Source organism: Pongo pygmaeus, chromosome 1 (genome assembly GCF_028885625.2).
Source record: "Pongo pygmaeus isolate AG05252 chromosome 1, NHGRI_mPonPyg2-v2.0_pri, whole genome shotgun sequence".
NCBI classification, from domain to species: Eukaryota; Metazoa; Chordata; class Mammalia; order Primates; family Hominidae; genus Pongo; species Pongo pygmaeus.
In genome coordinates, this window is record NC_072373.2 from 76345066 (window position 1) to 76372029 (window position 26964).

General features: G+C 38.0%; 2 protein-coding genes across 8 annotated transcripts in view; one reads left to right on the forward strand and one right to left on the reverse strand.

Annotated features, from left to right (window-relative positions):
- ANKRD45 (ankyrin repeat domain 45) overlaps positions 1–26964 on the forward strand; it is a 109138-nt gene that overhangs the window by 64445 nt on the left and 17729 nt on the right. For all 7 annotated transcript variants that reach the window (XR_008495937.2, XM_054465903.2, XM_063648559.1 and 4 more), the window contains 2 exons: positions 5796–5963; positions 25649–25743. Coding sequence is in view for 6 of the 7 variants with exons in the window: in XM_054465903.2 (XP_054321878.1) it covers positions 5796–5963; positions 25649–25743 (263 nt within the window). In the remaining variant the exon portion in view is untranslated. The remainder of the gene's footprint in view (positions 1–5795; positions 5964–25648; positions 25744–26964) is intronic.
- On the reverse strand, positions 9825–17543 carry TEX50 (testis expressed 50). The gene is made up of 3 exons (XM_054466153.1): positions 16987–17543; positions 14807–16014; positions 9825–12574 (listed from the first exon to the last, which is right to left on the reverse strand). Exons 1-2 carry the CDS (start codon positions 17308–17310, stop codon positions 15805–15807), a joined length of 534 nt encoding a protein of 177 aa, XP_054322128.1. The 5' UTR covers positions 17311–17543; the 3' UTR covers positions 9825–12574; positions 14807–15804.

Consider the following 26964-nt stretch of genomic DNA (forward strand, 5'->3'; position numbering starts at 1 on the left):
GGAAGAAGTTGAATTGCTGAATAGACCAATAACAGGATCTGAAATTGAGGCAGTAATCAATAGCCTACCAACCAAAAAAGTCTAGAACCAGATGGATTCACAGCCGAATTCTATCAGAGTTACAAGGAGGAGCTGGTACTATTCCTTCTGAAACTATTCCAATCAATAGAAAAAGAGGGAATCTTCCCTAACTCATTTTATGATGTCAGCGTCATCCTGATACCAAAGCTTGGCAGAGACACAACCAAAAAAGAGAATTTTAGACCAATATCCCTGATGAACATCGATGTGAAAATCCTCAATATAATACTGGCAAATAGAATCCAGCAGCACATCAAAAGCTTATCCACCATGATCAAGTTGCCTTCATCCCTGGGATGCAAGGCTGGTTCAACATACACAAATCAATAAACATAATCCATCACATAAACAGAACCAAAGACAAAAAACCACATGATTATCTCGATAGATACAGAAAAGGCCTTTGACAAAATTCAACAGCCCTACATGCTGAAAACTCTCAATAAACTAGTTATTGATGGAATGTATCTCAAAATAATAAGAGCTATTTATGACAAACCCACAGCCAATATCATACTGAATGGGCAAAAACTGGAAGCATTACCTTTGAAAACTGGCACAAGACAGGGATGCCCTCTCTCACCACTCCTATTCAACATAGTGTTGGAAGTTCTGGCCAGGGCAATCAGGCAGGAGAAGGAAATAAAGGGTATTCAATTAGGAAAAGAGGAAGTCAAATTGTCCCTGTTTGCAGATGACATGATTGTGTATTTAGAAAACCCCATTGTCTCAGCCCCAAATCTCCTTAAGCTGATAAGCAACTTCAGCAAAGTCTCAGGATACAAAATCAATGTGCAAAAATCACAAGCATTCCTATACACCAATAACAGACAAACAGAGAGCCAAATCATGAATGAACTCCCATTACAATTGCTACAAAGAAAATAAAATACATAGGAATCCAACTTAGAAGGGATGTGAAGGACCTCTTCAAGGAGAACTACAAACCACTGCTCAATGAAATAAAGGAGGACATAAACAAATGGAAGAACATTCCATGCTCATGGATAGGAAGAATCAATATCGTGAAAATGGCCATACTGCTCAAGGTGATTTATAGATTCAGTGCCATTCCCATCAAGCTACCAATGACTTTCTTCACAGAATTGGAAAAAAGTACTTTAAAGTTCATATGGAACCAAAAAAGAGCCTGCATTGCCAAGACAATCCTAAGCAAAAAACCAACAAAGCTGAAGGCATCACGCTACCTAACTTCAAACTATTTTACAAGGCTACAGTAAGCAAAACAGCATGGTACTGGTACCAAAACTGAGATATAGACCAATGGAACAGAACAGAGGCCTCAGAAATAATGCCACACATCTACAACCATCTGATCTTTGACAAAGCTGACAAAAACAAGAAATGGGGAAAGAATTCCCTATTTAATAAATGGTGCTGGGAAAACTGGCTAGCCATATGTGGAAAGCTGAAACTGGATCCCTTCCTTACACTTTATACAAAAATTAATTCAAGATGGATTAAAGACTTAAATGTTAGACCTAAAACCATAAAAATCCTAGAAGAAAACCTAGGCAATACCATTCAGGACATAGGCATGGGCAAGGACTTCATGACTAAAACACCAAAAGCAACGACAACAAAAGCCAAAATAGACAAACGGGATCTAATTAAACTAAAGAGCTTCTGCACAGCCAAAGAAACTACCATCAGAGTGAACAGACAACCTACAGAATGGGAGAAAACTTTTGCAATCTGCCCATCTGATAAAGGGCTAATATCCAGAATCTGCAAAGAACTTAAACAAATTCACAAGAAAAAAAAACCCCATCAAAAAGTAGGCAAAGGATATGAACAGACACTTCTCAAAAGAAGACATTTCTGCAGCCAACAGACACATGAAAAAATGCTCATCATCATTGGTCATCAGAGAAATGCAAATCAAAACCACAATGAGATACCATCTCACACCAGTTAGAAAGGTGATAATTAAAAAGTTAGGAAACAACAGGTGCTAGAGAGGATGTGGAGAAATAGGAACGCTTTTACACTGTTGGTGGGAGTGTAAACTAGTTCAACCATTGTGGAACACAGTTGGCTATTTCCTCAAGGATCTAGAACTAGAAATACCATTTGACCCAGCCATCCCATTACTGGGTATATACTCAAAGGATTATAAATCATGCTACTATAAAGACACATGCACACGTATGTTTATTGCGGCACTATTCACAATAGCAAAGACTTGGAACCAACCCAAGTGTCCATCAGTGATAGACTGGATTACAAAAATGTGGCACATATATACCATGGAATACTCTGCAGCCATAAAAAAGGATGAGTTCATATCCTGTGCAGGGACATGGATGAAGCTGGAAACCATCATTCTCAGCAAACTATCATAAGGACAGAAAACCAAACAGTGCATGTTCTCACTCATATGTGGGAATTGAACAATGAGAACGCTTGGACACAGGGTGGGGAACATCACACACTGGGGTCTATTGTAGGGCAGGGGGTTGGTGGAGGGATAGCATTAGGAGAAATACCTAATGTAAATGAAGAGTTAATGGGTGCAGCAAACCAACATGGCACATGTATACCTATGTAACAAACCTGCATGTTTTGCACATGTACCCTAGAATAAAATAAATGTAAGACATTTATGGCAAAAAGTATGAAACTTTATTGATTTATATGAAAGACCACACGAAATGTATATATGTCTCAATAGTGAGACTAAATATCATAATGCTGTTTCTCTTATTTCTTCCCAATTAATTTGTCAATCTAGTTAATATCTCAGAAGAATCTTTTTAAAAGCAAACTGAGAAGCTGACCCTAAATTTCAGTGGGGAAAATGAATTATTTAATATATGATGCCAGAGAATATTTATTATTCATCTGGAAAAAAATAAAATTATATACCTACTTTGTACCATACATAAAAATCAATTAAAGGTGATTGTAAGACATGAATATGTAAAGTAAAATATTTTAACCTTTCTGAAAAATAGAGTATTGCTATATTCTTGAGACATCACAGAATATCTTGAGATATAAAGAACCCAACCACTAAGGGAAAAGATCTGTCTATCTATCTAAATTTTAAACTTTGCATAAAAGATATCATAAACAAAATGACAAAATAAGCCACAGACAAAGGATATATCTATGTAAAGACAGCCTACTAATCAATAGGCTTAGAATTCAACCCAATAGAAAAATAGGCAGAGGATAGGAACATGCAATTTATGGAAGAGAAACTCTCATGGCCAGTAAATAAATGAAAATATGTTTAACTTCACTATTAAAAGGAAATGTAAACAATGGGCTACCATGACTCATCAGATTCAGAAAAATTTAAATATTTGACAGGATTAAACATTGGTGAAGATGTAGGAAATGGGAATTCCTTCACTCTGAGTAGGGAGTATAAATTGGTATAATCACTTTTGAGAACATTTATATCAAGTTGTTCATGGACATACCTGATGATCCTAATTTCCATTTCTAGATATATGTCTTTGGGAAACTCTCACACATGCTTACAAGAAGACATAAGTATAAGATGATTATTCAAACATTGCTTATAACAGTTAATCATTGGAAATAAACAATAGGAGGGTAGATAAATTGTTTTCATACAATGGAATATTACACAATAATTAAAAGGAATGAATTAGTTCTTTGGGTATTAAAATGGATAACACTCAAAAATATTGAGACAAAAATCAAGTTACAGAAGGATTCTGTAATAGATTGGTTAAGAGCATGGATTTTACAGCCAGACTACCTGAGTTAAAACCCCAGCTTTCCACTAACTTGACTATGTGACTTAGGCAAATTATATAACCTTTCTGTGCTATGGTTTCTTCATCTATAAAAATGAGGATAATAGTAATACCTAAAAACCATACTATATAAAGGAAAAGGAGAGACCCAAATCAATATTTGGCAGTGTGGCCCTAACACTATTCAAGGAAGGTAGTGTTGTGACTGGTTGACATGAATATTGCCATCTTTTTGGTAGGTATTTTCCAATGTGTGGGAATAGGTGTATAGTCTTTTAGGACTTGGTGATACACTCTAAAATATTCTATTTCTTCATTCTGATTCTATGTCACCATGAAACCTTATTTAGAGAGGGGATTCCTAAGCTAAGTGTTGCAGGTGCTCCTGGTTTCTTCTTGCTGCTTATAGGAAAATACCAGAGGAAAAATAAATTGAGAAAAGGATAATTTGGGAAATTCCAAGCCTGTCCATATGACAAAGACATGAAAATTAAGATTCACTGTCAGAAAAGCAGGCTTCAGAGAAAAACCTGACTATATGACTCTATAACCTTCTGTTGACAGGTTGGATCAAAAAGTTCAGAGTGGCTGGGTATGGTGGTTCATGCCTGTAATCCTAGCACTTTGGGAGGCCAGGGAAGGACTGCTTAAGCCCAGGAGTTCCAGACGAGCCTGGGCAATATACTGAGACTCTGTCTCTACAAAATATTTAAAAAATTATTGACTGGGCATGGTGGCTTATGCCTATAATCCCAGTACTTTGGGAGGCTGAGGCGAGTGGATCACGAGGTCAAGAGATCAAGACCATCCTGGCCAACATGATGAAACCCTGTCTCTACTAAAAATACAAAAATTAGCTGGGCGTGGTGGTGCATGCCTGTAGTCCCAGCTACTCCAGAGGTTGAGGCAGAATAGCTTGAACCCGGGACACGGAGGTTGCAGTGAGCCGAGATCGTGCCACTGCACTTTAGACTGGCAACAGCGAAAGACTTCATCTAAAAAAATATATATATATCTGGGCATGCTGGCATGAGCCTATAGTCCTAGCTACTCAGGAAGCTGAGGTGGGAAGATTGCTTGAGCCTAGGAGTTCGAGGCTGCAGTGAGCTATTCATGCCACTGCACTCTAAACTGGGCAACAGAGTGAGACTCTGTCTAAAAAAATAGTTTAGAGTGTTTAGACACAAAAGATTAAGGGATTGGCTGGGGTTGTCCCTTTATCACACCAGGAAGCCTCTAGAAAGCTTAAGAGTATTGTCCCCCTGTGCAATAAAGTGAATTGCAGTAAAAAGAAGTATGTATATCCTTGTGAGCAAGTTCAAACAATGATCTTTGATTTAATTTTTAAAAAATCAATCTGAAAAATATTTAAAGATGCCTTCCATATTCTTCTTGTTTACAATTATACCTCATGATAGTCACTTGAGAAAGTCTAAGAAATGACTTTCTAATTTGATAGGCCATAATTTTACTTTTAATTAAAAGAATTTCCAAACCTAAGGTATACACAGTTGTAGTAATTTGTGATTGTGCTAACAATAATGCTAATTGGAGTTTGATAAAAATTCTTTAAAATCACGGGTCCAGTTGTGTTCAGAATAGATGACTGCTAGGGAGATTGCCATCTTCCTCCCATGACGTTGAAGAGCTCAGGCTTCAGACAGTCTATCCTGGCATCTTGCATCTATCATTTACTGTTTGCCAGGGATGTTTCCTTGGGCAAGTTTCTTAACCCACCTGGACCTTAGTTTCCTTGTCTATAAAATGAGAACTGTAGTAGTTCTGACATCATAGTGGTTTTATAAAACTAAATGAGTTTTCTATATGTAAGACAGTTAGAATAGTACCTGGCCCATAGTAATTGTTCAATACTTGATCACCATTATGATCTTCCACTACATAAATTAGCCTAAAACAATGTAGTCTGTTTGATCTCACCATCTTCATTCCATTTGTTAGGGTACACACTCTTACATTGTGCTGCAGCCTGGGGTCGTTTGGAAACTTTGAAAGCACTGGTAGAACTGGATGTTGATATAGAAGCTTTGAACTTCCGGGAAGAAAGGGCTCGAGATGTTGCTGCTAGATATTCTCAGACTGAGTGTGTTGAATTCCTGGACTGGGCAGGTAAGGAAGCTCACAAGGGGTTAGCAAACTGACTGATGTGATAAGTTTTTCTCCTGTGAGTTATAGGATATGTCACCTTTCTTCACAGTGTTTTATTTGTAGATACAACCACAGTCACAGTTGGTGATAATACATGAAATTTCCCCCTCTTTCTTTATTTTGCTATTGGCCATAAACATTGTATTTATTAGGAACTGAACATATTGGAAGCTAGTTGATTTACCAACTTCTGTCTCACCAATAATTTTCTATGAGAAAATAATTTCTATAAGAAGATTATTGTATGTTCAATATATATGTTCAAGGCCATTTTTTGAGAGACTCAGGCAAAGTGGATCATTTCTTAAATGTTTAAAAAATAGCATATTTGAGTAATACATTTGATTCCTCAAATATAAAAGGTTGTAACAATAATTTTAGAAAGGTTTATTTAGGCTAAATTAATTTATAGTGCTAATAGTCAGAATAGTAGCTACCCTTATGGCATGGGGGAACTTCTGGGATGTAATGTTCTTTTTCTCAACCTGGTTGCTGGTACATGGGTATGTTTCTTTGAAAATTCATTGAGCTGTACACATGGTTTTTGTACTTTTCTGTTTGTAAGTTATACTTCAATACAAAGTTGAAAAACAGCACTATTTTGACTTTTGCTAATATTTTGCATATATACTTCCACAACCCTGTAAAATATAGCTTAAAGAGATTTCAGGAAGATGTACCTTTGTAACTAAGCTAGTACTTATGAAGTTTACAGCATTTATTTTGCATGGTTATCTGCATTCCTGTTTTTAGCAAGCATTTATTGAATTCCCATTGTGAGCATAGTATTGCTGTAGATACAATTGGTTGTTCCTGCCCTCTGGATATTTGTTAGGTGGGAGATTATAAGTTATGGACACATTCAACAATTATATACAAATATCAGAAAGACTGTGATTAAAGGTTAAAATTGGCAGAGCAGGTATTCTGTGCTGTAGAGTGGTGGAAGAATAGGAAGTCAGAGCATGTTGGGCTTGAGCTGGGCCTTGAAGAATGGATGCGATTTGAATATGCAATAGAGAGGGAAAGGGCATGAGCAAAATCTTAGAGCTGTGAGTGAAAGTGGCATGTTGGAGGATGGTGACAAGATTGCCTTATTGAGTAGTAGGTCATAGTTTCCACAGGTAGGGTATAACATAGGTAGAATAATAAAAGGGTTAAGTACATGTCTTCTTGAGATTGAGTTTAAATACTGGTGTCCCTATGTGAAACCTATGTGACCTTGGGCAAGGTGCTTAAATTCTCTATACCTCAGTTTCCTTCTCTGAAAAAGGGGCAAATAATACAGTTCCCACCTTTTGCGGATTGCTGTGAAAATGAAATGAGATGATATAAAGCAGTTAGCACAATACCTGGCATGTGGTCAGCACTTGAAAAATGCTGCTGCTTTTATTACACCATACCCTTAAATGCCAGGCTAAGGTGTTTTTATTTTATTCTGGGAGCCACTGAAAGTTTTTATGTAGAAGGGGAGGAGGATGAAAGTGATCTTGAGGAAGATTCAGCTGGTAGTGGCAAGATACATGTTCATCAATAAAATGAGAAAGGTACTAGAATAATTGATAGAAATAAGGAAATTAAAGGAAGGAAACACATTTGGGAAGAAAGAGATGAGTTGTGCTTTGTAGATTATTTTTATAATTAACTGTCCACTTGAACTAAATATTTTCTATAAGCAATCTTATGTCAATATCTTCTATTTTTATGATTAGATCTGTAAGTAAAAGGAAAACACAAATAGCAAATAATTCAATTGATCCCCCCCATGATTAGTAATTTTAGGTGAAATTCACATTCCATAATTTTTTTTTTTTTTTTGAGACGGAGTTTCGCTCTTGTTGCCCCAGCTGGTGTACAATGACGTGATCTCGACTCACTGCAACCTATGCCTCCCGGGTTCAAGCGATTCTCCTGCCTCAGCCTCCCAAGTAGCTGGTATTACAGGCATGTGCCACTATGCCTGGCTAATTTTTGTATTTTTAGTAGAGACGGGGTTTCACCATGTTGGTCAGGCTGGTCTCGAAATCCTGACCTCGTGATCTGCCCTCCTCAACCTCCCAAAGTGCTGGGATTACAGGCATGAGCTGCCATGCCCAGCCCGCATTCCATAATTTAGAATCCATTTTTGAAAAATGACCCATAGTACTTAAAAATCACAATTTAAGGACAAATTTTGCTGTAACTTTTCTGAAAAATTTTTTGGGGCTTATGGGTGTGAGGTTATTATTGGCTTCCTTCTTCGTAATATCCATCTGTTTAATCTGGGTCCTTAGGTTCTTGGAGCAATTATACCGAATATGTCTTAGTGGTGAAAAGAAATGAAAACTATAAAAAGCAAACTAGTATTGTGTTTCCAGATCAATGATTAAATTAATATTGGCGTTTCATAGTAATGTAGCTGTGGAATGTCAGAAACATAAGTAACTCAACATAAAATTTAACATTTATTTAATTCAGCCTTACTATTTGTTCAATTCAGTCTTATTCAGAATGGAGTTTCATAGTAATGTAGCTGTGGAATGTCAGAAACATAAATAACATAAAATTTAACATTTATTTAATTCAGTCTTATCAAGAATGTATGTCACTTCTGTTTCTTCTAGTGATTAGAGTAGGAGTTACCTGGGGAGACTTAAAGGATTCAGAAATCCCTACCCCAAATAGTCTTCTGCATTCTACTGAAAATTCCATTATTAGAGATAAATTTCTTTGGGTTTTAGAGGTTTGGGGATTTTTAAAGTCTTCAACAGTTCACCATTAGAATAAATATATATTAATGTTCTCTTAGAGGGAATTAGCTAACATTTCAGAACTCTGAAAGTATGAAACAAACATTTACAGAAATGTGAAGGTGGGGTTGTGCTAAGGAGGAACAGAGGTAAAGGGAGTCTGGAAAGTGGAACAAAATAAACCTTTCGTAATCCATAATAGTCCAAGCCAGGTACTATTCTTTTCCGTTACTTATAAAACTGTAAAGTTTATTACTGTTTCAAGTATTATTTTTGAAAAGTTTTTTTCCTGGCTTATAATGATGGCAGATATGTTACAGATATATTTTTCTGGGATTTTTCAAGATACTTTAAGTCAAATCTTCTGTCCCAGTCTCAGGCCTGTCTCCTAGCTGTTCTTTGAAAAATACGGTAACCATAGTTTAAAAAATTGAATTGTCTTGTCAACAAAAGTCTGAAATTAAAAAAAATTAATCTATAATTAATCATTTATTATACTGAAAATGAAAACATTTATACTTAAAAATTAATATATTCTTTAATATTTCCATGCTATTTTAGCAATCTGAAGTAGGAAATTAAAAGTTTTCCCGTGGTTATAAAATTTTCTCAGGAAGGCTGGGTGCGGTGGCTCACACCTGTAATCCCAGAACTTTGGGAGACCAAGGCAGGTGGATCATGGGGTCAGGAGTTCAAGACAGCCTGGCCAAGATGATGAAACCCCCTCTCTACTAAAAATACAAAAATTAGCTGGGCACAGTGGCAGGAGCCTGTAATCCTAGCTACTCAGGAGGCTGAGGCAGGAGAATCGCTTGAACCAGGGTGGCAGAGGTTGCAGTGAGCCGAGATGGAGCCACTGCACTCCAGCCTGGGTGACAGAGTGAGACTCTGTCTCAAAAAAAAAAACTTCTCAGGCAAATAAGACAAATCACAGATATTATTTATCAGAGATGTATTGAAACACTAAATTAAGCTTCTGTTATATATATAATCTAACACATTAAAAATAACAAAACACTTAAACATATAGCAGTGATAGTATATGTTGGGAACAGGTGGTTGGTGTCACAAAAATCAACACTGAGACAAAGGATCCCTCAGCAAGGCTAGTTTACTTTCTGCAGAAAGGGTGCTTCTTGCTAGCAGTCTTGCCACAAGAGCACACACAAACAAAGAGACAGGGTCATTTATAACCTGATGCGTCCACCCTATTGCTGTGTCCGGTTTCCATTGGCTGGAATAGGACCTCACATTCTGTACTCGACCTGACTGGCTAGCAACTCAGAAATTCCCAAAAGAGGCAAATGCAGAGGAGAACAAAGGAAGAGAGGAATTAACCTGTGGAATGCTGAGAGAGGCAAAAACACTTCCAAATAAGGAAAGAGAAACAGGCTATGACCTAATGCTTGCTTGGACCTGTTCAGGCATGCCCAGGCAAATATCTAGGCTAAAATGTGGAGCTAAGAACAGAGTATATTGATTTCTTTATTACAGCTAGCAGAATTTAAGAATATTAGCACAGGTCTTTGAGTAAATTTTGCTTCTAAGAGAGGTTACTATCTATTCTGAATTAGACTGGGAGGAATGTCACTTTGGAGGAACCTCTATTTCATTTTCTACAATTCCCCCCTCTTTTATTTTATAATTCCTCTTTCAACTTGTTTAACATGTCTTGACTCAGTTGCTCTGTTTGTCCTTTTAAGAGAAGTAATCTTTCTGAATAGGGTGGAGAAAAGTTAGGAATTAACTTTTTAAGAGTGGCAGAGACAAGTTTTTGTATAAAACTTTGAAGGCAGGTAATAATACAACAGCCGATGAGAATAAGTACACCAATCACAAGAGCTAACGAGGTGAGAACTAAAGTGAAAATCCCTTTCCATCCACTGAACCAATATTCTGTCTTTTAGAAAAAGGATCATCTAATCCAGAATTTTTGGCAAGTTCATCGGATAGGGCTGTTAATCCTTGTAGCACTCTTATTATAGTTCCGTCAGGGGCAGTATTATTAGGAATAAAGGTACAACATAAAGTTTCAATCATTATGCAAACACCTCCCTTTTCTGCTAATATCATATCTAAGGCTATTCTATTTTTCCAGGCCATCTGGCTGGTAGGTCTTAGCTGCTCAGCTATCCCTTCGATGGAGTCCCTAGTATAATTTACGAATCATTGCTGATTGTAATATAGTTTATCCAGTCTACATTTTTATTTATAGATTTATAGTTAACCACCAGAACAATGTAAATTCAAATCCTGTAGCTATTTGATTCCATGCTTTAAACTTATCTGGCACTCCTCATGGGACCCCAATAGCATCTATGTAAACCTGAGGATCAAAGGACTCATAGGGAGTTTCCCTTGGCCTGCAGTGTCTTGTTTTTACTTTCTCAGATTGATGAAATGCCAGGGTGAAGGGGATAGTCAACTGGATTAGAGCACAAGCACCACTCCAATTATAAGGCAGAGTGTCCAGTAAAGGTCCTCCACAGTACCGTCATACAGCTCGGGGACTGATGAACAAGCTTCTGGAAAGGCCTGAGCTCCCTGCATCTTTTTATGCTTCCAAGGAACACTAAATTCTCCCCTTGCAGTGAGAGGCATGAAGTAAACTTGGCATTTAGAAGTGGAAGCTGGATTGCCCTCCGGGCCTGACCCTCAGTGTGTTGAACTTCAGAAAACAGCAGAGAGAGCTTGGCATGATGGATTATCCCAAGCAGTGGGAATCTGGAAGACAGCCACCATACAGTCCATGCTTGGTCAACGAGGAGCCCATCCGAGTGGAAAGGGGACAGTCTGGGCCTCTGGCCTACCGTGTGCACAAGCGTAACAATCGCTTTTATTTAAAGTGCGAACGGAATATTTAATTGATTTCAGCCAGGCATTTGCATCTTGATATCCTGTCTCAATGGCTAAGGTCTGTCTTAAGATATTTCACTTTCACAATAGACACCCTAGTTTTATCATTAGGTGTAGGAGCAACTGGTGTGGGATTTAAAACTGAGGCTACCGAAGAAGGGGAAGACGGGGGAATGATGCATATCTCAAAAATGCCTAGGGGGTCTTTCCCATTTACATCAATCCCCATACCATAGACGTGAACAAGGGCAAGTTAAGAGTCAGTTAAGGTGGAGGTGGTGAGAGAGAGAAGGACACGGTTACACTGATAAGGCTGACAGTTAGAAGGGGTAGTCCCTTTAGTGAAATAGATGAGGGATTTTAGATTTGTACAAACCTCTTCCGTGGAAGTCTAACCTTGTTCCTGAGTAGTTCAAAGGACATAGTCCCAGCTACTGCAAGTTTGCCAGGCTGTAGGAGCAGACAATTGGTGTCTCAGCTGCAGGCGATCACAACTATGAGTGCTAGGAATAACTGTGTCAGTTAGAGGGCTGGGTCATAAATATTTGTGTGAAAAGGCTAGCGGTCATTGACCCTTCACATCTCCACAAGGTGTGACAGAGCAAGCATTAAAGGCAATGGTCTGAGGTGAGTCAGACTTAGTTACATTAATAACAAAGGAGCTAGCAACAGAATAAGGAAAGGAAAGGAAGCAATATAGAAGGTATATAAAAATTAAGCTTTCTTTAACTTTAACTTGGTAGGACTCAATCCTGGTACAGCAACCCATGGTTCTGACGAGGAAGCTGCTTTCTTGACTAGAGTATGGTGGGTCCATCCTTTTTCAGCTGTGCAGATGGCAGTCTCGATGGTTAACAGCACCAGATAGGGGCCTTCCCAGGTGGGCTGGAGTTTCCCTTCCTTCCACCCTTTGATGAGAAGGTGGTCCCGGGTTGGTGCTGGTGTGCTGGAAATTCTAGTGGTGGCCTGTGCTAAGAGACCTTTGACCTTAAGAGAAGAAAAGGTAGAGGAGAAACCAAGTATATAATTGCTGAGGAACTGATCCTTAGTTTTAAACATAGGAACATCAGCTGAGGACCTGTAAGGCAATCCATATAACATTTCATATGGAGACAGGCCTATATCCTTTCAGGGAGCTGTCCTGATCCTCAATAAGGCAATGGGAAGACATTTGGTCCACAGTAAATGAGTTTCTAGAACTAATTTGGTTAAATGGTTCTTTAAAGTCTGATTCATCCTTTCTACCCTTCCTGATGAAGGTGGATGCCAAGGGGTATATATTCCCATCTAATGTTTAAAACCTGGGATAGCTTCTTAATGACAAGGGCTGTGAGATGGGTTCCATTGTCTGAGTCAATATTCTCTATTAGCCCAAATTTGGGCACTATATTCTCAATTAATACTTTAACTACGTTATTAGCTGTTGCATTTGAAAAGGAGGTAGCTTCAATCTAGTGAGTGAGCTGATCTACTATTACCAACAAATACTTGAGGCAAACGATTGGAGTCATTTCAGTGCAGTTCATTTGAACACTTTGGAATGGGCTTAGTCCTGGATCCCTCCCCCTTGGAGGTGATTTCTTTATGACTTGTTTGTTGGTTTTCTTACATTTTAGACAACTATTTGTAACTTGCTTGGCTAGGGTATAAATTCCTATACACCCATGAAGTCTGAGAACCATGGTTAAGAACTCCCTTATGAGAGGTTTGGATAACATCTCCCTTTGATCTGGTAATATCCATTTTCCTTCTGTGTTCTCTTTAGCTTCTATTTTTATTAACTTTTCATTTTTTAGTGGAAGAGAAGATGGGGACTGCGGTAGGGGAAGGAAGGCAAGGAGTTAAGTGAAAGGCATTTTAGAAGAAACAGCAGCTTGTTTGGTTATCTGATCTGCAAGGTCATTTGGTTATTTCCCTGACTTGAGAAAGAAAAGTCCTTTATGCCCTGGGACGTGTACAATAGCTATCTCTTCTGGCAACTGGAGATTGTCTAGGACACGAAAAATTAGTTCTTTGTGGACTAGATCTTGGCCTTTACTGTTAATAAGACCTTGCTCAGCCCAAATTTTTCTAACTGTATGTGCCACTCCAAAGGCATACTTAGAATCAGTACAAACAGTTCCTTCTTTGTTCTGCAAATGTTTCAAAGCTTGGTTGAGTGCAAACAGGACACAGGTTTGGGCAGACTAATTATTGGGCAGTCTTCCTGACTCTACTTCTTCAAGAGTTTCTCCATCAATTACTGAATACCTATTATGTTTTTCTCCTTTGACTATTTTGGGGGAACCATCTATAAACCAGTGCCGCCCTGTTTTAAAAGGGGCCTCTCCTAGATCTGGCCTGACTTTTGTTTGGTAGTCAATCAAATCTAGACACAAGTATTTTTTAAATTTGGGTCTCCTGCCAAGAAACCTGCTGGGTTGAGTGAATTATCAGTAGTCAAGGGTAAATCATCTTTTTCTAGCAAAATAGCCTCATATTTCGAGATTCTGGAGTCAGTAAGCCACCTTCCTGCTTTTTGATTTAAAATAGCTCTAACTTGGTGGGGCATGCTTACAGTTAATTTCCCCCCAAAGGTTAATTTTCTACTTTCTTCAACTAATACTGCTGTAGCCACAGCTCTTTATCTTCCCTGTCTTACTCGAAACATTTCCTATCTTTAAGTTTTGGGGTGGTGCCTGGGATAGGCCGTTTCCCTGGAGCTTTCAACCCCCCTTGCTCCTTGCTGGAGGTTTCTAGCACTCCTGGGTATGGCAGCGGTGGGGGGCCGGGGGTGGCTCAACCTCTCCTACTAGAGGCTTCTTGCCCTCCCTTCCTTTGGAGGCTTGCCAAGGGTCTTTTCCCATGTTGGATCCTAGATAGGCCCAATCCCTTGTGCTAGGGATGTCTCGTCTATTCTTTTCCCGGGAAGGCTCAATCCTCCAGATCCTTCAGACTGGGGATGTCTTGGCTGTCCCATCCTTAAAGGCTTGTGAAAGGCTCAATCACTCACACCAGAGATGTCTCACCGATTCTCTTTCCCTGGGAGGTTAACCTTCCTCCTTTTCCCTTTCGGTGGTTCCTTACACCCTTCCTGTTTGTGTCCATGCACTCTGTCCAGCAACAGACTGGTAGTCGTTCACACAGACACACACACACACACACACACACATACACACTCAGCCTCCAAAAGCTGACCACCAAGGAAATACTTTGCCATCCTCTTGCAGCTTTTCCTACCTTGGCCCGTGCATGGAGTCACCTGGTCACTGCGGTCCCACAAGCCTCTCTCTTTCCCCGCGTTGCTGAGAATCCAACTATATTCCTTGTTCCGGGTAGGTCCTGGCTCTCCTCCAGGGGCTGCTGCAATGGGCGGTGGGGTGCCTCCCCATGAGAGAGGACCAAAGACTGTCCCAGAGGGGAATGTTAATCCCCTACGGGCCACCAAATTGTTGGGAACGGGTGCTTAGTGTCGCAAAAATCAACACTGAGACAAAGGATCTCTCAGCAAGGCTAGTTTACTTTCTGCAGAAAGGGTGCTGCTTGCTAGCAGTCTTGCCACACACGAACAAAAGAGACAGGGTCATTTATAACCTGATGCGTCCACCCTATTGCTGTGTCCGGTTTCCATTGGCTGGAATGGGACCTCACATTCTGTACTTGACCTGACTGGCTAGCAACTTAGAAATTCCCAAAAGAGGCAAACGCAGAGGAGAACAAAGGAAGAGAGGAATTAACCTGTGGAATGCTGAGAGAGGTAAAAACACTTCCAAATAAGAAAAGAGAAACAGGCTATGACCTCATGCTTGCTTGGACCTATTCAGGCATGCCAGGGCAAATACCTAGGCTAAAATGTGGGAGCTAAGAACAGAGTATATTGATTTTTTTTATTACAGCTAGCAGAATTTAAGAATATTAGCACAGGTCTTTGAGTAAATTTTGCTTCTAAGAGAGGTTACTATCTATTCTGAATTAGACTTGGAGGAATGTCCCTTTGAAGAGGAACCTCTATTTCATTTTCTACAGTGTACAATTTCTTCTCTAGTACTTTAGTAAGTTCGGGTTCTTTTTTAATTGAATGGGAAGTAACATTTCAACCCAGGCTTCTTTGGAAAATTTTAGTAAAGATTGTGGCAAAAAATTTATAAAGGTTTCCAAAGAACCATTTTTATCCTTAGATGATAGATTTCTTTTGTGATCTCTATATTTGACTAAGCTACATTTGCATATGCATATATTTAGTATCTTCTGGCTCCTTCTTCTTTACTCTTCTTCTTTAATTTGCAGTGCTTAATTTTCTTAGAGGAAGGATGGTGAGACCTGTGCTCCCAGATCTTGTATATCACTGATGCTGTGGTTGCCACTCTGTGGAGTGTTTGGTCAATGTTGTTGATCAATGGGCTTTCTAGACCATTACCAGGTTTTTCTAAGGAGGCTTGGTTTTTCAGCTAAAAGGAGAAAAACAATACAGATTTTATCTACATAAAATAGTAGAGTTCAATACTATAGTACAGTTAATATAGTTCAAATTAAATTTATGTTCTAAATGTGTAAACAAACTTTATTAAAACAGCACATATCAATTATTTATACTAAAAGAAGGTTACTATAGAAGAAAGGTATAAGTGCAGAGGAAATGTTATCTATATGCCACATATATGATCCTTATCACCATCAGCAAACAATTAATGTGTCCTATGTTTAGGGTACTCTCTTGGGAGAAATTATTTGATTAGCAAAATGTATTCCTTTACTAAAGAAACTCAAGGTATAATACCATAAAGTAACAGTCATTTTAAAAATAAGAAAACATTTATAAATGTCTAATTCTTCTGAAGGTCAATGAGGTATTGTTTGTTTTTTGATGAAAGAGCTTTTAAGGTTGCCTCTCAAACTATGGTGTCATCTATTGGCAAAGTGGGAAATTATATAATAGTTTAAAAGCTCTCAGAAAGTTGTTCTAATATTAGCAATTAGTTTATAGCCCATATAAAAATTACATGACGCCTTTTGTACTTAGATTTCTTAGATACATCTGGAAGGGTTCTAAGAGATCTCTTGTTACAGATTCTTTTGTGGATGAGGCAACTGAGAAAGAGCAAATGACTTACCTAAGGACCCAGACAGATAACTTGATTTTCCATACAGTCTCCTCATGGTAGCATGCTACTTTTTTTGGTGTGTTTTGTAACTTGAAGTAGAGGGGACTAGATGATTCTAAGGACCTTCTAATTCAATACACATTTGTTGAACACCTAGTATGAGCAAGACACTGTGCTAGATGCTGGGAATGAATGGGAAGTTGGGGGAAGGTTACAATGAGGAATAAAACACGGTACCCTCTCTCAAAGAAACTAGTAATATTATGTTCTAAACCCTTAGAGATTTTGTAACTATTACTACTTGTATCACAAATTCACCTTTTTTTGGTGTTTCTTCCATTTCATCCACAGGTAATGCACAGACAAAACAAATAGGATGAAAAAGACAGCTTGTAATAAATTATAAATGAGATATAAACAACCCTGAAATATATCCATGTTAGCAAAGTCGCAGCATAGTTTATCCAGAAGATAAGGCAGACGGTGAGGTGGAGAACCCTTAACTTTCCAATAATGTACTTCTTCTGGAAGAATCTCCCATCCAACCTTTGTCCAGATAGTTCCATCACAAATGCAGAAACTCTCCCCGAAGAAGCAGATAAACAACAGAGAAAAAATCAGCGATAGTCTTTGATTAGACATCCTTCTTTGTCAACTGAAAAAAAAGTAGCTAAAATTTAGCTATTTTAAAATAGCTAAATTAGCTAAATAATAAAATAAAATAACTAAATTCCCTATGAAGGGAAGCAGAAAATACCATGAGCTACTAGTTAAAATGGTGCTTCAATAAAAGCACTTCATATAACCTTGCCAGTCAGCAAAATATGCCCCGCAAAGGATACACTGATGATCATTGTAACATTATCAGTCATAGTGACTCAGGGATAAGTTCAGTGACATCATAAATAACCACATTGGAACTAAAAGGTGTCACCTGACCAATCACATTGAGTTTCTTAAAGATACTTTTTTGTTGTTGTTGTGTTGTTTTGCCAGAATGGCTTGAGCTTCTTCAATTTTCCTAAAAATGAACACCTACTAATATTTTGCTAGCTAATAAACTCACTATAGTCATATTAATAGAATCTTATGGAAACAATTTACTCATGTCACCTCTAACCTTCTGAAGCACTGCAGTTTTACACGTACTTAAAAAATAGTATACCACTTCACATAACCCAGCATCTGCTTTTATTTTTTTGTTTGGGAATGTCCTTCCCTTCAAATAGTTCAACAAATATTGAGTGCCTATCCCTTATAATATATTCCTGTGGTGGTGATGTGGTACTATCAGGTAGTGGGTGAGGGGTGAGGAAGGTGGCATGGTATATGATAAAAAGATGGGACATAGACCTTGCCTTTAAGGAGTGTACAATCTAGAGGTAAAAGCAAAAACTAATATAATAATTAAAATGATTCTGATTTTATTATAAAAAATAAATAGTTCTCATTTGACTAAATCTAAAAAATTTTAGATTTTACTAAATGAGAACTAAATAAAATTATAATCACATAACTGTTGAGAGGGCAATGAGTTCCACTTGGGGGAATTAGGAAATTTTGCAGAAAAAGATATGTGAGTAGGCTTTGAAGAATGAGTAGAATTTTTGTAGGTGGCAGTGTACAGAGGGTATCTAAGACTGGGGAAACATAATAAGCAGACATTTTGTGTAAGCATTCATATAACAAATATTTCTTGAGTGCTGACTGTGTTCTAGGAGCTGAGAATACATACACAATGTAGCCCAAAACAGAATCATTACCTTCATGGAGTTTACTTTCTAGTAGGGGGATACAGAAAATAATTGTGTCTATCTAAATCTATATGTCTGTATCTGTGGAATGCTATGGTGATATGATATGTCATTGTAGTTTTGATTTGCATTTCTCTGGATGATCAGTGATGTTGATCACCTTTTCATATACTGGTTTGCCATTTTGTATGTCTTTTGAGAAATGTCCATTCACATCTTTTGCCCATTTAAAAAATAGGATTATTAGATTTTTTTCCTATTGAGTTGTTAGAGCTCCTTATATATTCTGGTTATTAATCCCTTGTCATATGGGTAGTTTTCTTCCATTCTGTGGGTTGTCTCTTCACTTTGTTGATTGTTTCCTTTGCTGTGCAGAAGCTTTTTAACGTAATAATCCCATTTGTCGATGTTTTCTTTGGTTGCCTCTGCTTGTATGGTATTCCTGAAAAAATCTTTGCCCAGACCAATATCCTGGAGAGTTTCCCAAATGTTTTCTTACAGTAGTTTCATAGTTTGAGGTCTTATATTTAAGTCTTTAATTCAGTTTGATTTAATTTTTGTATATGGTGAGAGATGGGGTCGAGTTTCATTCTTCTGCTTATGGATATCCAGTTTTCCCAGCACCATTTATTGAAGAGACCGTCCTTTCCCCAATGTATGTTCTTGCCACCTTTGTCAAAAGTGAGTTCACTGTAGATTTATAGATTTATTTCTGGGTTCTCCATTCTGTTCCATTGGTCTATGTATTTATTTTTAGGCCAGTCCCATGCTGTTTTGGTTGCTATAGCTCTGTAGTATAATTTGAAGTCAAGTAATGTGATTCCTTCAGTTTTTATGTTTTTGTTTTGCTCAGGATGTCTTTGGCTATTCTGGGTCTTTTGTGGTTCCATAAAAATTTTAGTATTGTTTTTTCTATTTCTGCGAAGCATGTCATTGGTATTTTGATACCAATGCATTGAATCTGTACATTGCTTTGGGTAGTATGAGCATTTTAACAATATTGATTCTTCCAATCTATGAACATGGAATGTCTTTCCATTTTTTGTGTCCTCTTCAGTTTCTTGCATCAGTCTTTTATAGTTTTCATTATAGAGATTTTTCACTTTTTGGGTTAAGTTTATCCCTAAGTATTTTATTTTCTTTGTATGTATTGTAAATGGGGTTACTTTCTTGATTTTTTTTTCAGATTGTTCACTGTTGGCCTATAGAAATACTATTGATTTTTGCATGTTGATTTTGTATCCTGCAATTTTACTGAATTTGTTTATCAGTTCTAATAATTTTTTGGTGGAGTCTTTATACTTTTCCAAATATAAAATTATATCAGCTGGAATCAAGGATAATTTTACTTCCTCCTTTCCAGTTTGGATGCCCTTTATTTTCTTCTCTGATTGCTCTAGGTAAGACTTCCAACACTACATTGAATAACAGTGGTGAAAGTGGGCAATCTTGTCTTATTCCAGATCTTAAAGGAAAGGCTTTTAGTTTTTCCTGTTCTGTGTGACACCAGCTGTGGGTCTGTCATATGCGGCTTTTATTGTGTTGATGTATGTTCCTACTATACCCAGTTTTTTGAGGGTTTTTACATGAAGGAATATTCAATTTTAGCCTCAATTAAAATGATCATATGGTTTGTGTCCTTCATTCTGTTGATATGATGTATCACATTAATTTATTAGCATTTGTTGGAACATCCTTGCATCCTTGGGATAAATGTCACTTGGTCATGATGATAGTCATGATGAATGATGTTGTAAATGTGTGGTTGAATTCAGTTTGATAGCATTTTGTTGAGGATTTTTGCATCAGTGTTCATCAGGGAGATTGGCTTGTAGTTTTTTTGTTTTTGTTTTTTTTTTTTTGATGTGTCTTTGTCTGGTTTTGGTATCAGAGTAATAATGGCTCTGTAAAATGTATTTGGAAGTATTTCCTCCTTCTCTATTTTTCAGAATAGTTTGAGTAGGAATGGTATTAGTTCTTTAAGTGTTTGGTAAAACTTGGCATGAAGCTATTGGGTCCTGGGCTTTTATTTGCTTGGAGACTTTTTATTACAGCTTTGATCTCATTACTTGTTATTGGTTTATTCAGGTTTTGGATTTCTTCATGGTTTAAACTTGTAGGTTGTATGTGTCTAGAACTTTATCCATTTATCTTAAGTTTTCCAATTTATTGGCATATATTTGCTCATAGTAGCCTCTAATGATCTTTTGAATTTCTGTGGAATTGGTTGTAATGTCTTCTTTTTCATTTTTTTCTGATTTTTAAAATTTGGGCCTTTCTTTTTTTCTTAGTCTGGCTAATGGTTTGCCAATTTTGTTTATCTTTTCAAAAAACCAACTTTTCATTTCATTGATCTTTTGAATTTTTTTAAAATTTCAATTTCATTAATTTTTGTTCTGATCTTTTTAATTTATTTTCTTCTACTAATTTTGGGTTTGGTTTGCTCTTGCTTTTCTAGTTCTTTAAGATGTATTGTTAAGGTGTTTATTTGAAGTTTTTGTATTTTTTTAATGTAGGCGTTTATTACTATAAACTTTCCTCTTAGTACAGCTTTCACTGCATTCCATAGTTTTGGTATATTGTGTTTCTATTTTCATTTGTTGCAAGAATTTTAAAAATTTCCTTCTTATTAGTAATTTCTTCATTGACACACTATTCATTCAGAAGCATACTGTTTAATTTCTATGTGCTGTATAGTTTCCAAAATTCCTCTTGTTATTGATTTCTAGCTTTATTCCATTGTGGTCAGAGAAAATACTTGATATAATTTTAATTTTTTTGAAACTTTTAAGACTTGTTTTGTGGCCTAACATATGGTCTGTCCTTGAGAATGATCCATGTGCTGAGTAGAAAAATGTGCATTGTGCAGTCACTGAATGAAATGTTCTGTAAATATCTAGTAGGTCCTTTTGGTCTGTAGTGTAGATTAAATCCGATGTTTCTTTTTTGATGTTCTGTCTGGATGATCTGTCCAATGCTGAAAGTGGGGTGTTGAAGTCTCCACCTATTATTGTATTGGGGTCTATCTCTCTCTCAAGCTCTGATAATATTTGCTTTAAATATCTGGGTGCTCCAGCATTGGGTGCATGTATATTCCCAGCTGTTATATCCTCTTTCTGAAGTGACCCCTCTATTATTATATATGACCTTCTTTGTCTCTTTCATAGTTTTTTTCTTGAAATCTGTTTTGCCTGATGTAAGTGTACTACTCCTGCTCTTTATTGGTTTCCATTGGCTTGGAATATCTTTTTTTATTCTTTTATTTTCCATTTATGTGTATCTTCACAGGTGGTGTGTTTCTTATATGTAACAGATAATTGGATCTTTGATTTTTATCTCTTCAACCACTCTATGTCTTTTGATTGGAGAGTTTAGTCCATTTACATTCAGTGTTGTTGTTGATAAGTAAGGACTTATTCCTGCCATTTTGCTATTTGTTTTCTGGTTGTTTTGTGGTCTTATCTTCCTTCTTTCCTTCCTTCCTGTCTTCCTTTCAGTGAAGGTGATTTTCTCTGGTAGTATGTTTTAATTTCTTGCTTTTTATTTTTTGTGTCTCTTTTTTTTTTTTTTTTTAGACAGTCTCACTCTGTCACCCAGGTTAGGGTGCAGTGGCACAATCTTGGCTCACTGCAACCTCTGCCTCCTGGCTTCAAGCGATTCTCCTGCCTCAGCCTCCCTAGTAGTTGGGATTACAGGCATGCACCACCACGCCAGCTAATTTTTGTATTTTTAGTAGCTGGTCTCAAACTCCTGACCTCAAGTGATCTGCCTGCTTTGGCCTCCCAAAGTGCTGGGATTATAGATGTGAGCCACCAAGCCCAGCTTTGTTGTATGTTTTTTGATTTGAGATTACCATGAGACTTTCAAATAGTATCTTATAGTTCATTATTTTAGACTGATGACAACTTAACATAGATTGTATAAACAAACGAGCGAAGAGAAAAACAAATAAAAGCTACACTTTAACTTCATTCCCCTCCAATTTTTTACCTTTTTGTTGTTTTTATTTATATCCTATTGTACCGCCTATGTCTTGAAAATTATTATGTTTGATAGGTTAATCTTTTAGTCTTTCTGTTCAAAATAGGAGTAGTTTACCCACCATAATTACAGTGTCATACATAGTATTTTGTGGTTTTCTGTGTACTTACTATTACCAGTGAGTTTTATATCTTCTGATGATTTCTTATTGCTCATTAACATCCTTTTCTTTCAGATTAAAAAACTCCCTTTAGGATTTCTTCTAGGACAAGTCTAGTGTTGATGAAATCCCTCAGCTTTCGTTTGCCTGGGAAAATATTTCTCTGATGTGTTTGAAGGATATTTTCATGGATACACTGTTCTAGGGTAAAAGTTATTTTCCTTTAGCACTTTAAAAATGTCATGCCACTCTCTCCTGGCCCATATGGTTTCTACTGAAAAGTCTGTGCTAGATGTATTGGAGTTCCATTATATGTTATTTGTTGCTTTTCTTTTGCTGCTTTTAGGATCTTTATCCCTGATTTTTGGGAGTTTGATTACTAAATACCTTGAGGTAGTCTTCTTTGGGCTAAAACTGCTTGGTGTTCTATAATCTCCTAGTGCTTGAATATTAATATATTTATCTAGGTTTGGGAAGTTCTTTTTTTATTAATATTATTCCTTTGAATAAATTTTCTACCCTGATCTCTCTCTGCCTCCTCTTTAAGGCCAGTAACTTTCAGATTTGCCCGTTTGAGGCTATATTCTAGATCTTATAGGAGGGCTTCATTGTTTTTTATTCTTTTTTCTTTTGTCTCCTCTGACTGTATTTTCAAATAACCTGTCTTTTGGCTTACTAGTTCTTTCTTCTGCTTGATCAATTCTACTGTTAAGAGACTGTCATGCATTGATTGGTATGTCAATTGCATTTTTCAGCTCCAGAATTACTGCTTGATTCTTTTAAGTTGTTCCAAACTCTTTGTTAATTTTATCTGATAGGATTCTGAATTCTTTCTCTGTGTTATCTTGAATTTCTTTGAGTTTCCTCAAAAAAGCTATTTTGAATTCTCTGTCTGAAAGGTCACATATCTCTTTTACTCTGGGATTGATCACTGGAGCCTTACTTTGTTTGATGAGGTCCTGTTTTTCTGACTGACCTTCTTGCTTGTGGATGTTCACTGGCATCTGGGCATTGAAGAGTTAGGTATTTATTGTAGGTATTGCAGTCTGGGCTTGTTTGTACCTGTCCTTCTTGGGAAGGCTTTCTACGTATTTGAAGGGACTTGGGTGTTGTGATCTAAGTTTTTGGTTACTCTAGCCGTATCTGCATTAGGGGGCACCCCAAGCTCAGTAACGCTGTGGCTCTTGCAGACTTGTAGAGATACTGTCTTGGTGGTCTTGGGTAAGATGTGGGAAAATGCCCTGGATTATCAGGCAGAAACTCTTTTTTTCTTTTCTTACTTTCCCCTCAACAAACAGAGTCTCTCTCTCTGTGCTGGGCTGCCTAGAACTGGGGGAGGGGTAACACAAGCACCCCTGTGGCCACCACCACTGAGACTGCCCTGGGTCAGACCTGAAGCCAGCATGGCACTGGGTCTTGCCCAAGGCCTGTGGTGACCACTGCCTGGTTATTGCTTATATTCACTCAAGGCCCAATGATCTACAATCAGCAGTTGGCAAATACAGCCAGGCATGTGTCCTTCCGTAAAGGCAACAAGTTCCCCCAGGCTCTGGGTGGGTCTGGAGATGCCATCTGGGAGTCAAGTCTTGGAGTCAAGAACCTTAGGAATCTAGCTGGTGCTCTATTCTACTGCAGCTGAGCTGGCACCCAAGCCATAAGACACAGTCCTTCCCACTTTTCCTCTCCCTTTTCTTCTAACAGAGTAGTCTCTCCCTGTGGCCACCACTGCCCAGGCCCGCAGCAAGTACCACCTGGCTACTGCTGATATTCACTCGAGGCCCAAGGGCTCTATAATCAGCCTGTGGTGAATACTGCCCAGCATGGGTCTCTCCCTTCAGGGCACTGGGCTCTCCTCTGGTCCAGGCCAGGCCCAGAAATGCTTTCCAGGAGCCAAGGCTTGGAATCAGGGACCTTAGGATCCTGCTTGGTGTGCTACACCACTGTGGCTGAGCTGGTACCCAAGTTGCAAGACAAAGTCCCATTTACTCTTCCCTCTCTGACGCGTCGAGCAGAAGGTGTCTCTCCCCATAGTCACTACAGCTGGGGAATGTTCTGGGTCACCCCTGAAGCCAGCATGGCTCTGAGTCTCACCCAAGGTCCGTGGTGAGTACTGCCTAGGTATCACTGCTGCTTATTCAGGACCCAAGGGCTCTTTAGTCAGCAGGTGATGAATCCTGCCAGGACTGGGTCCTTCCCTTCAAGGCAGCTGGCTCCCTTCTGGCCCAGGATGTGTATAGAAATACCACCTTGGAGTTAGGGCCTGGAATGGGGGCCTCAGGACTCTGCTTGGTGCCCTGTTCTACTGTGGCTGAGCTGGTATCCAAGTTGCAAGACAAAGTCTTATTCACTTTTTCCTCTCTTCTCCTCAAGCAGAAGAAAGGAGTGTCTCCCAGAGCTGTAAGCTGTGTTGCCTGGGATTCGCAGAGCGGTGGCAAGCACTCCCATGGCCATTCAGGCTGGTGTCTCACTAGGTGATGTGCACCCCAAGTCCACTGGCTCTGATCCCTGCATAGCACTAGGACTTGCCCAGGAATTGCAGCCCTTGTGGCCTAGATGGCCTTTCAAGTTTATTTAGGATCCCATAGCACTTTAACCTGTAGTGGTGGGGCCTGCTGGAACTCAGATTCCAACTGTTGGGATGTGTGCTTCCCCTCTAGCTAGAGCTGGTCTAAATGCTGCATCCATGGGTGCCAGCTGAATTATGCCCCATGTTGCTTTCTTCTATGATAGGGAAGCATTGAGCTGTAGTGCAAAGCCCCACAGTCACTGTGCTCTCCCTCAAGCATATAGATTCTCTGTCTGCACTGTGTGGCTATTGCCAGGGGTATGGGGGAAGTGTGGTGTAGGCAGTTCAAAACTGTCTTTCCTACCCTCTTCAGTGCCTCTTTCCTTAATATGATGTTAAAATGAGCTACTGTGATTGCTTACCTGATTTTTGGTTCTCATGTTGGTGCTTTTTGTGTGGATAGTTTTTCAATTTGGTGTTTCTGTGGGGTGGGGTGGACAGTGGAGGCTTCCTTTTGACTATCTTGCTCTGCCTCTTGTCTTTGTCTTGTCATGTGTGTGTTTCTGTCCATTCTTTCAGATGCAAGGCTGACTCTGAAAAAATATATTGCAAAAGTCTCTTTAGCTGTTACTGACACTGAAAAGGGATCAGGGAAACTCCTTAAGGAAGACAAGGTACTGTATTGTGATTATTGCTTGTTCTGTAGTGTTTTGAGAATTTTGTCTTATATTTTAATTTTTGCACTGATGTTCTAAAGGCAGGTTGTGGTCCTTACTTCCTCCCTCCTCCCTCTTTCTTTCCTTCTTACTTCCTACCTTCCCTTCGTTTCTTTATAAACCTCTAATAGAGGATAGTCTGATCAAAACTAAAATAAATAGTATTAAAGAGTGACATAGAGATGTACTAAGTATCAAACCCAGCAACATGGCCGAATCTTAGAAATGTAATATTGAGAAAAAAAAATTATCAAAGACTACATAGACTTTTATGAAGCTCAAAAACAAGCAATATCAAACTATATAATTTAGGGATGCCTACATATGGGACTAAAACTATTTAAAAAGCCAAGCAAAGGGATAAGCACAGATCATAGTTATCTCTTGAAGGCAGTCAGGGGGGTGGGATGGGGAGGGACAGAAGCTGCATTAATAGTACTGGTAGTGTTCTGGTTCTTCTGTTGAGTAGTAGGGTCCAAAATAATACAATGGAAATATTCATTTCATTATTTTGCTTCAAAACTGAGATATACATTATATATTTTAGTATATATGTACATGTACAAATATATTGCATATTATTTAATGTGTCAAATTTTCCAGAATGGGAAAAAAGATACACAGCTGTAAACACAGTAATTTTAAAGCCCACTTGCCACATATCTAAGTACTAGATCTAAGCATTCACTGTGGAATAGTTTAGTGCTCCAAATGTACATTTAAAAAATATCCTGGAGGTATCAGAAATGTGTTTTGGTTTTAAATTATTTCCTATATTTTTGTGCAGGATGCTCTGTGGATTTCCTGTGACTTATTATTCAGATGAAAAAGAATTAGGTATTGCTAAAAGTATAAGATATCACCAAGTCTGAGCACTTGATAAGTTATACATTGCACTTGTGTCTTATAGAGTACTCTACAAAATCTCTTGTGAAACAAACAAAATGTAGGCAAAATTTATTAGAATAGCTTTTGGAGCTATCAGATCTGCAAAGCAAAATTTTCCTGACACAAAGAAATAGTGCTTTGTCGAACTAGTTACTGGAACATTCTTAGTTTAATTTTAAAAAAATTGATTATTTGAACTAGAAATTATGTATACATAGTAATAATTAGAAAAAATCAGAATGTCTGAAGCAAACATAATAGTTTTGCCTTTTCTATTTCTATTCTTATTAC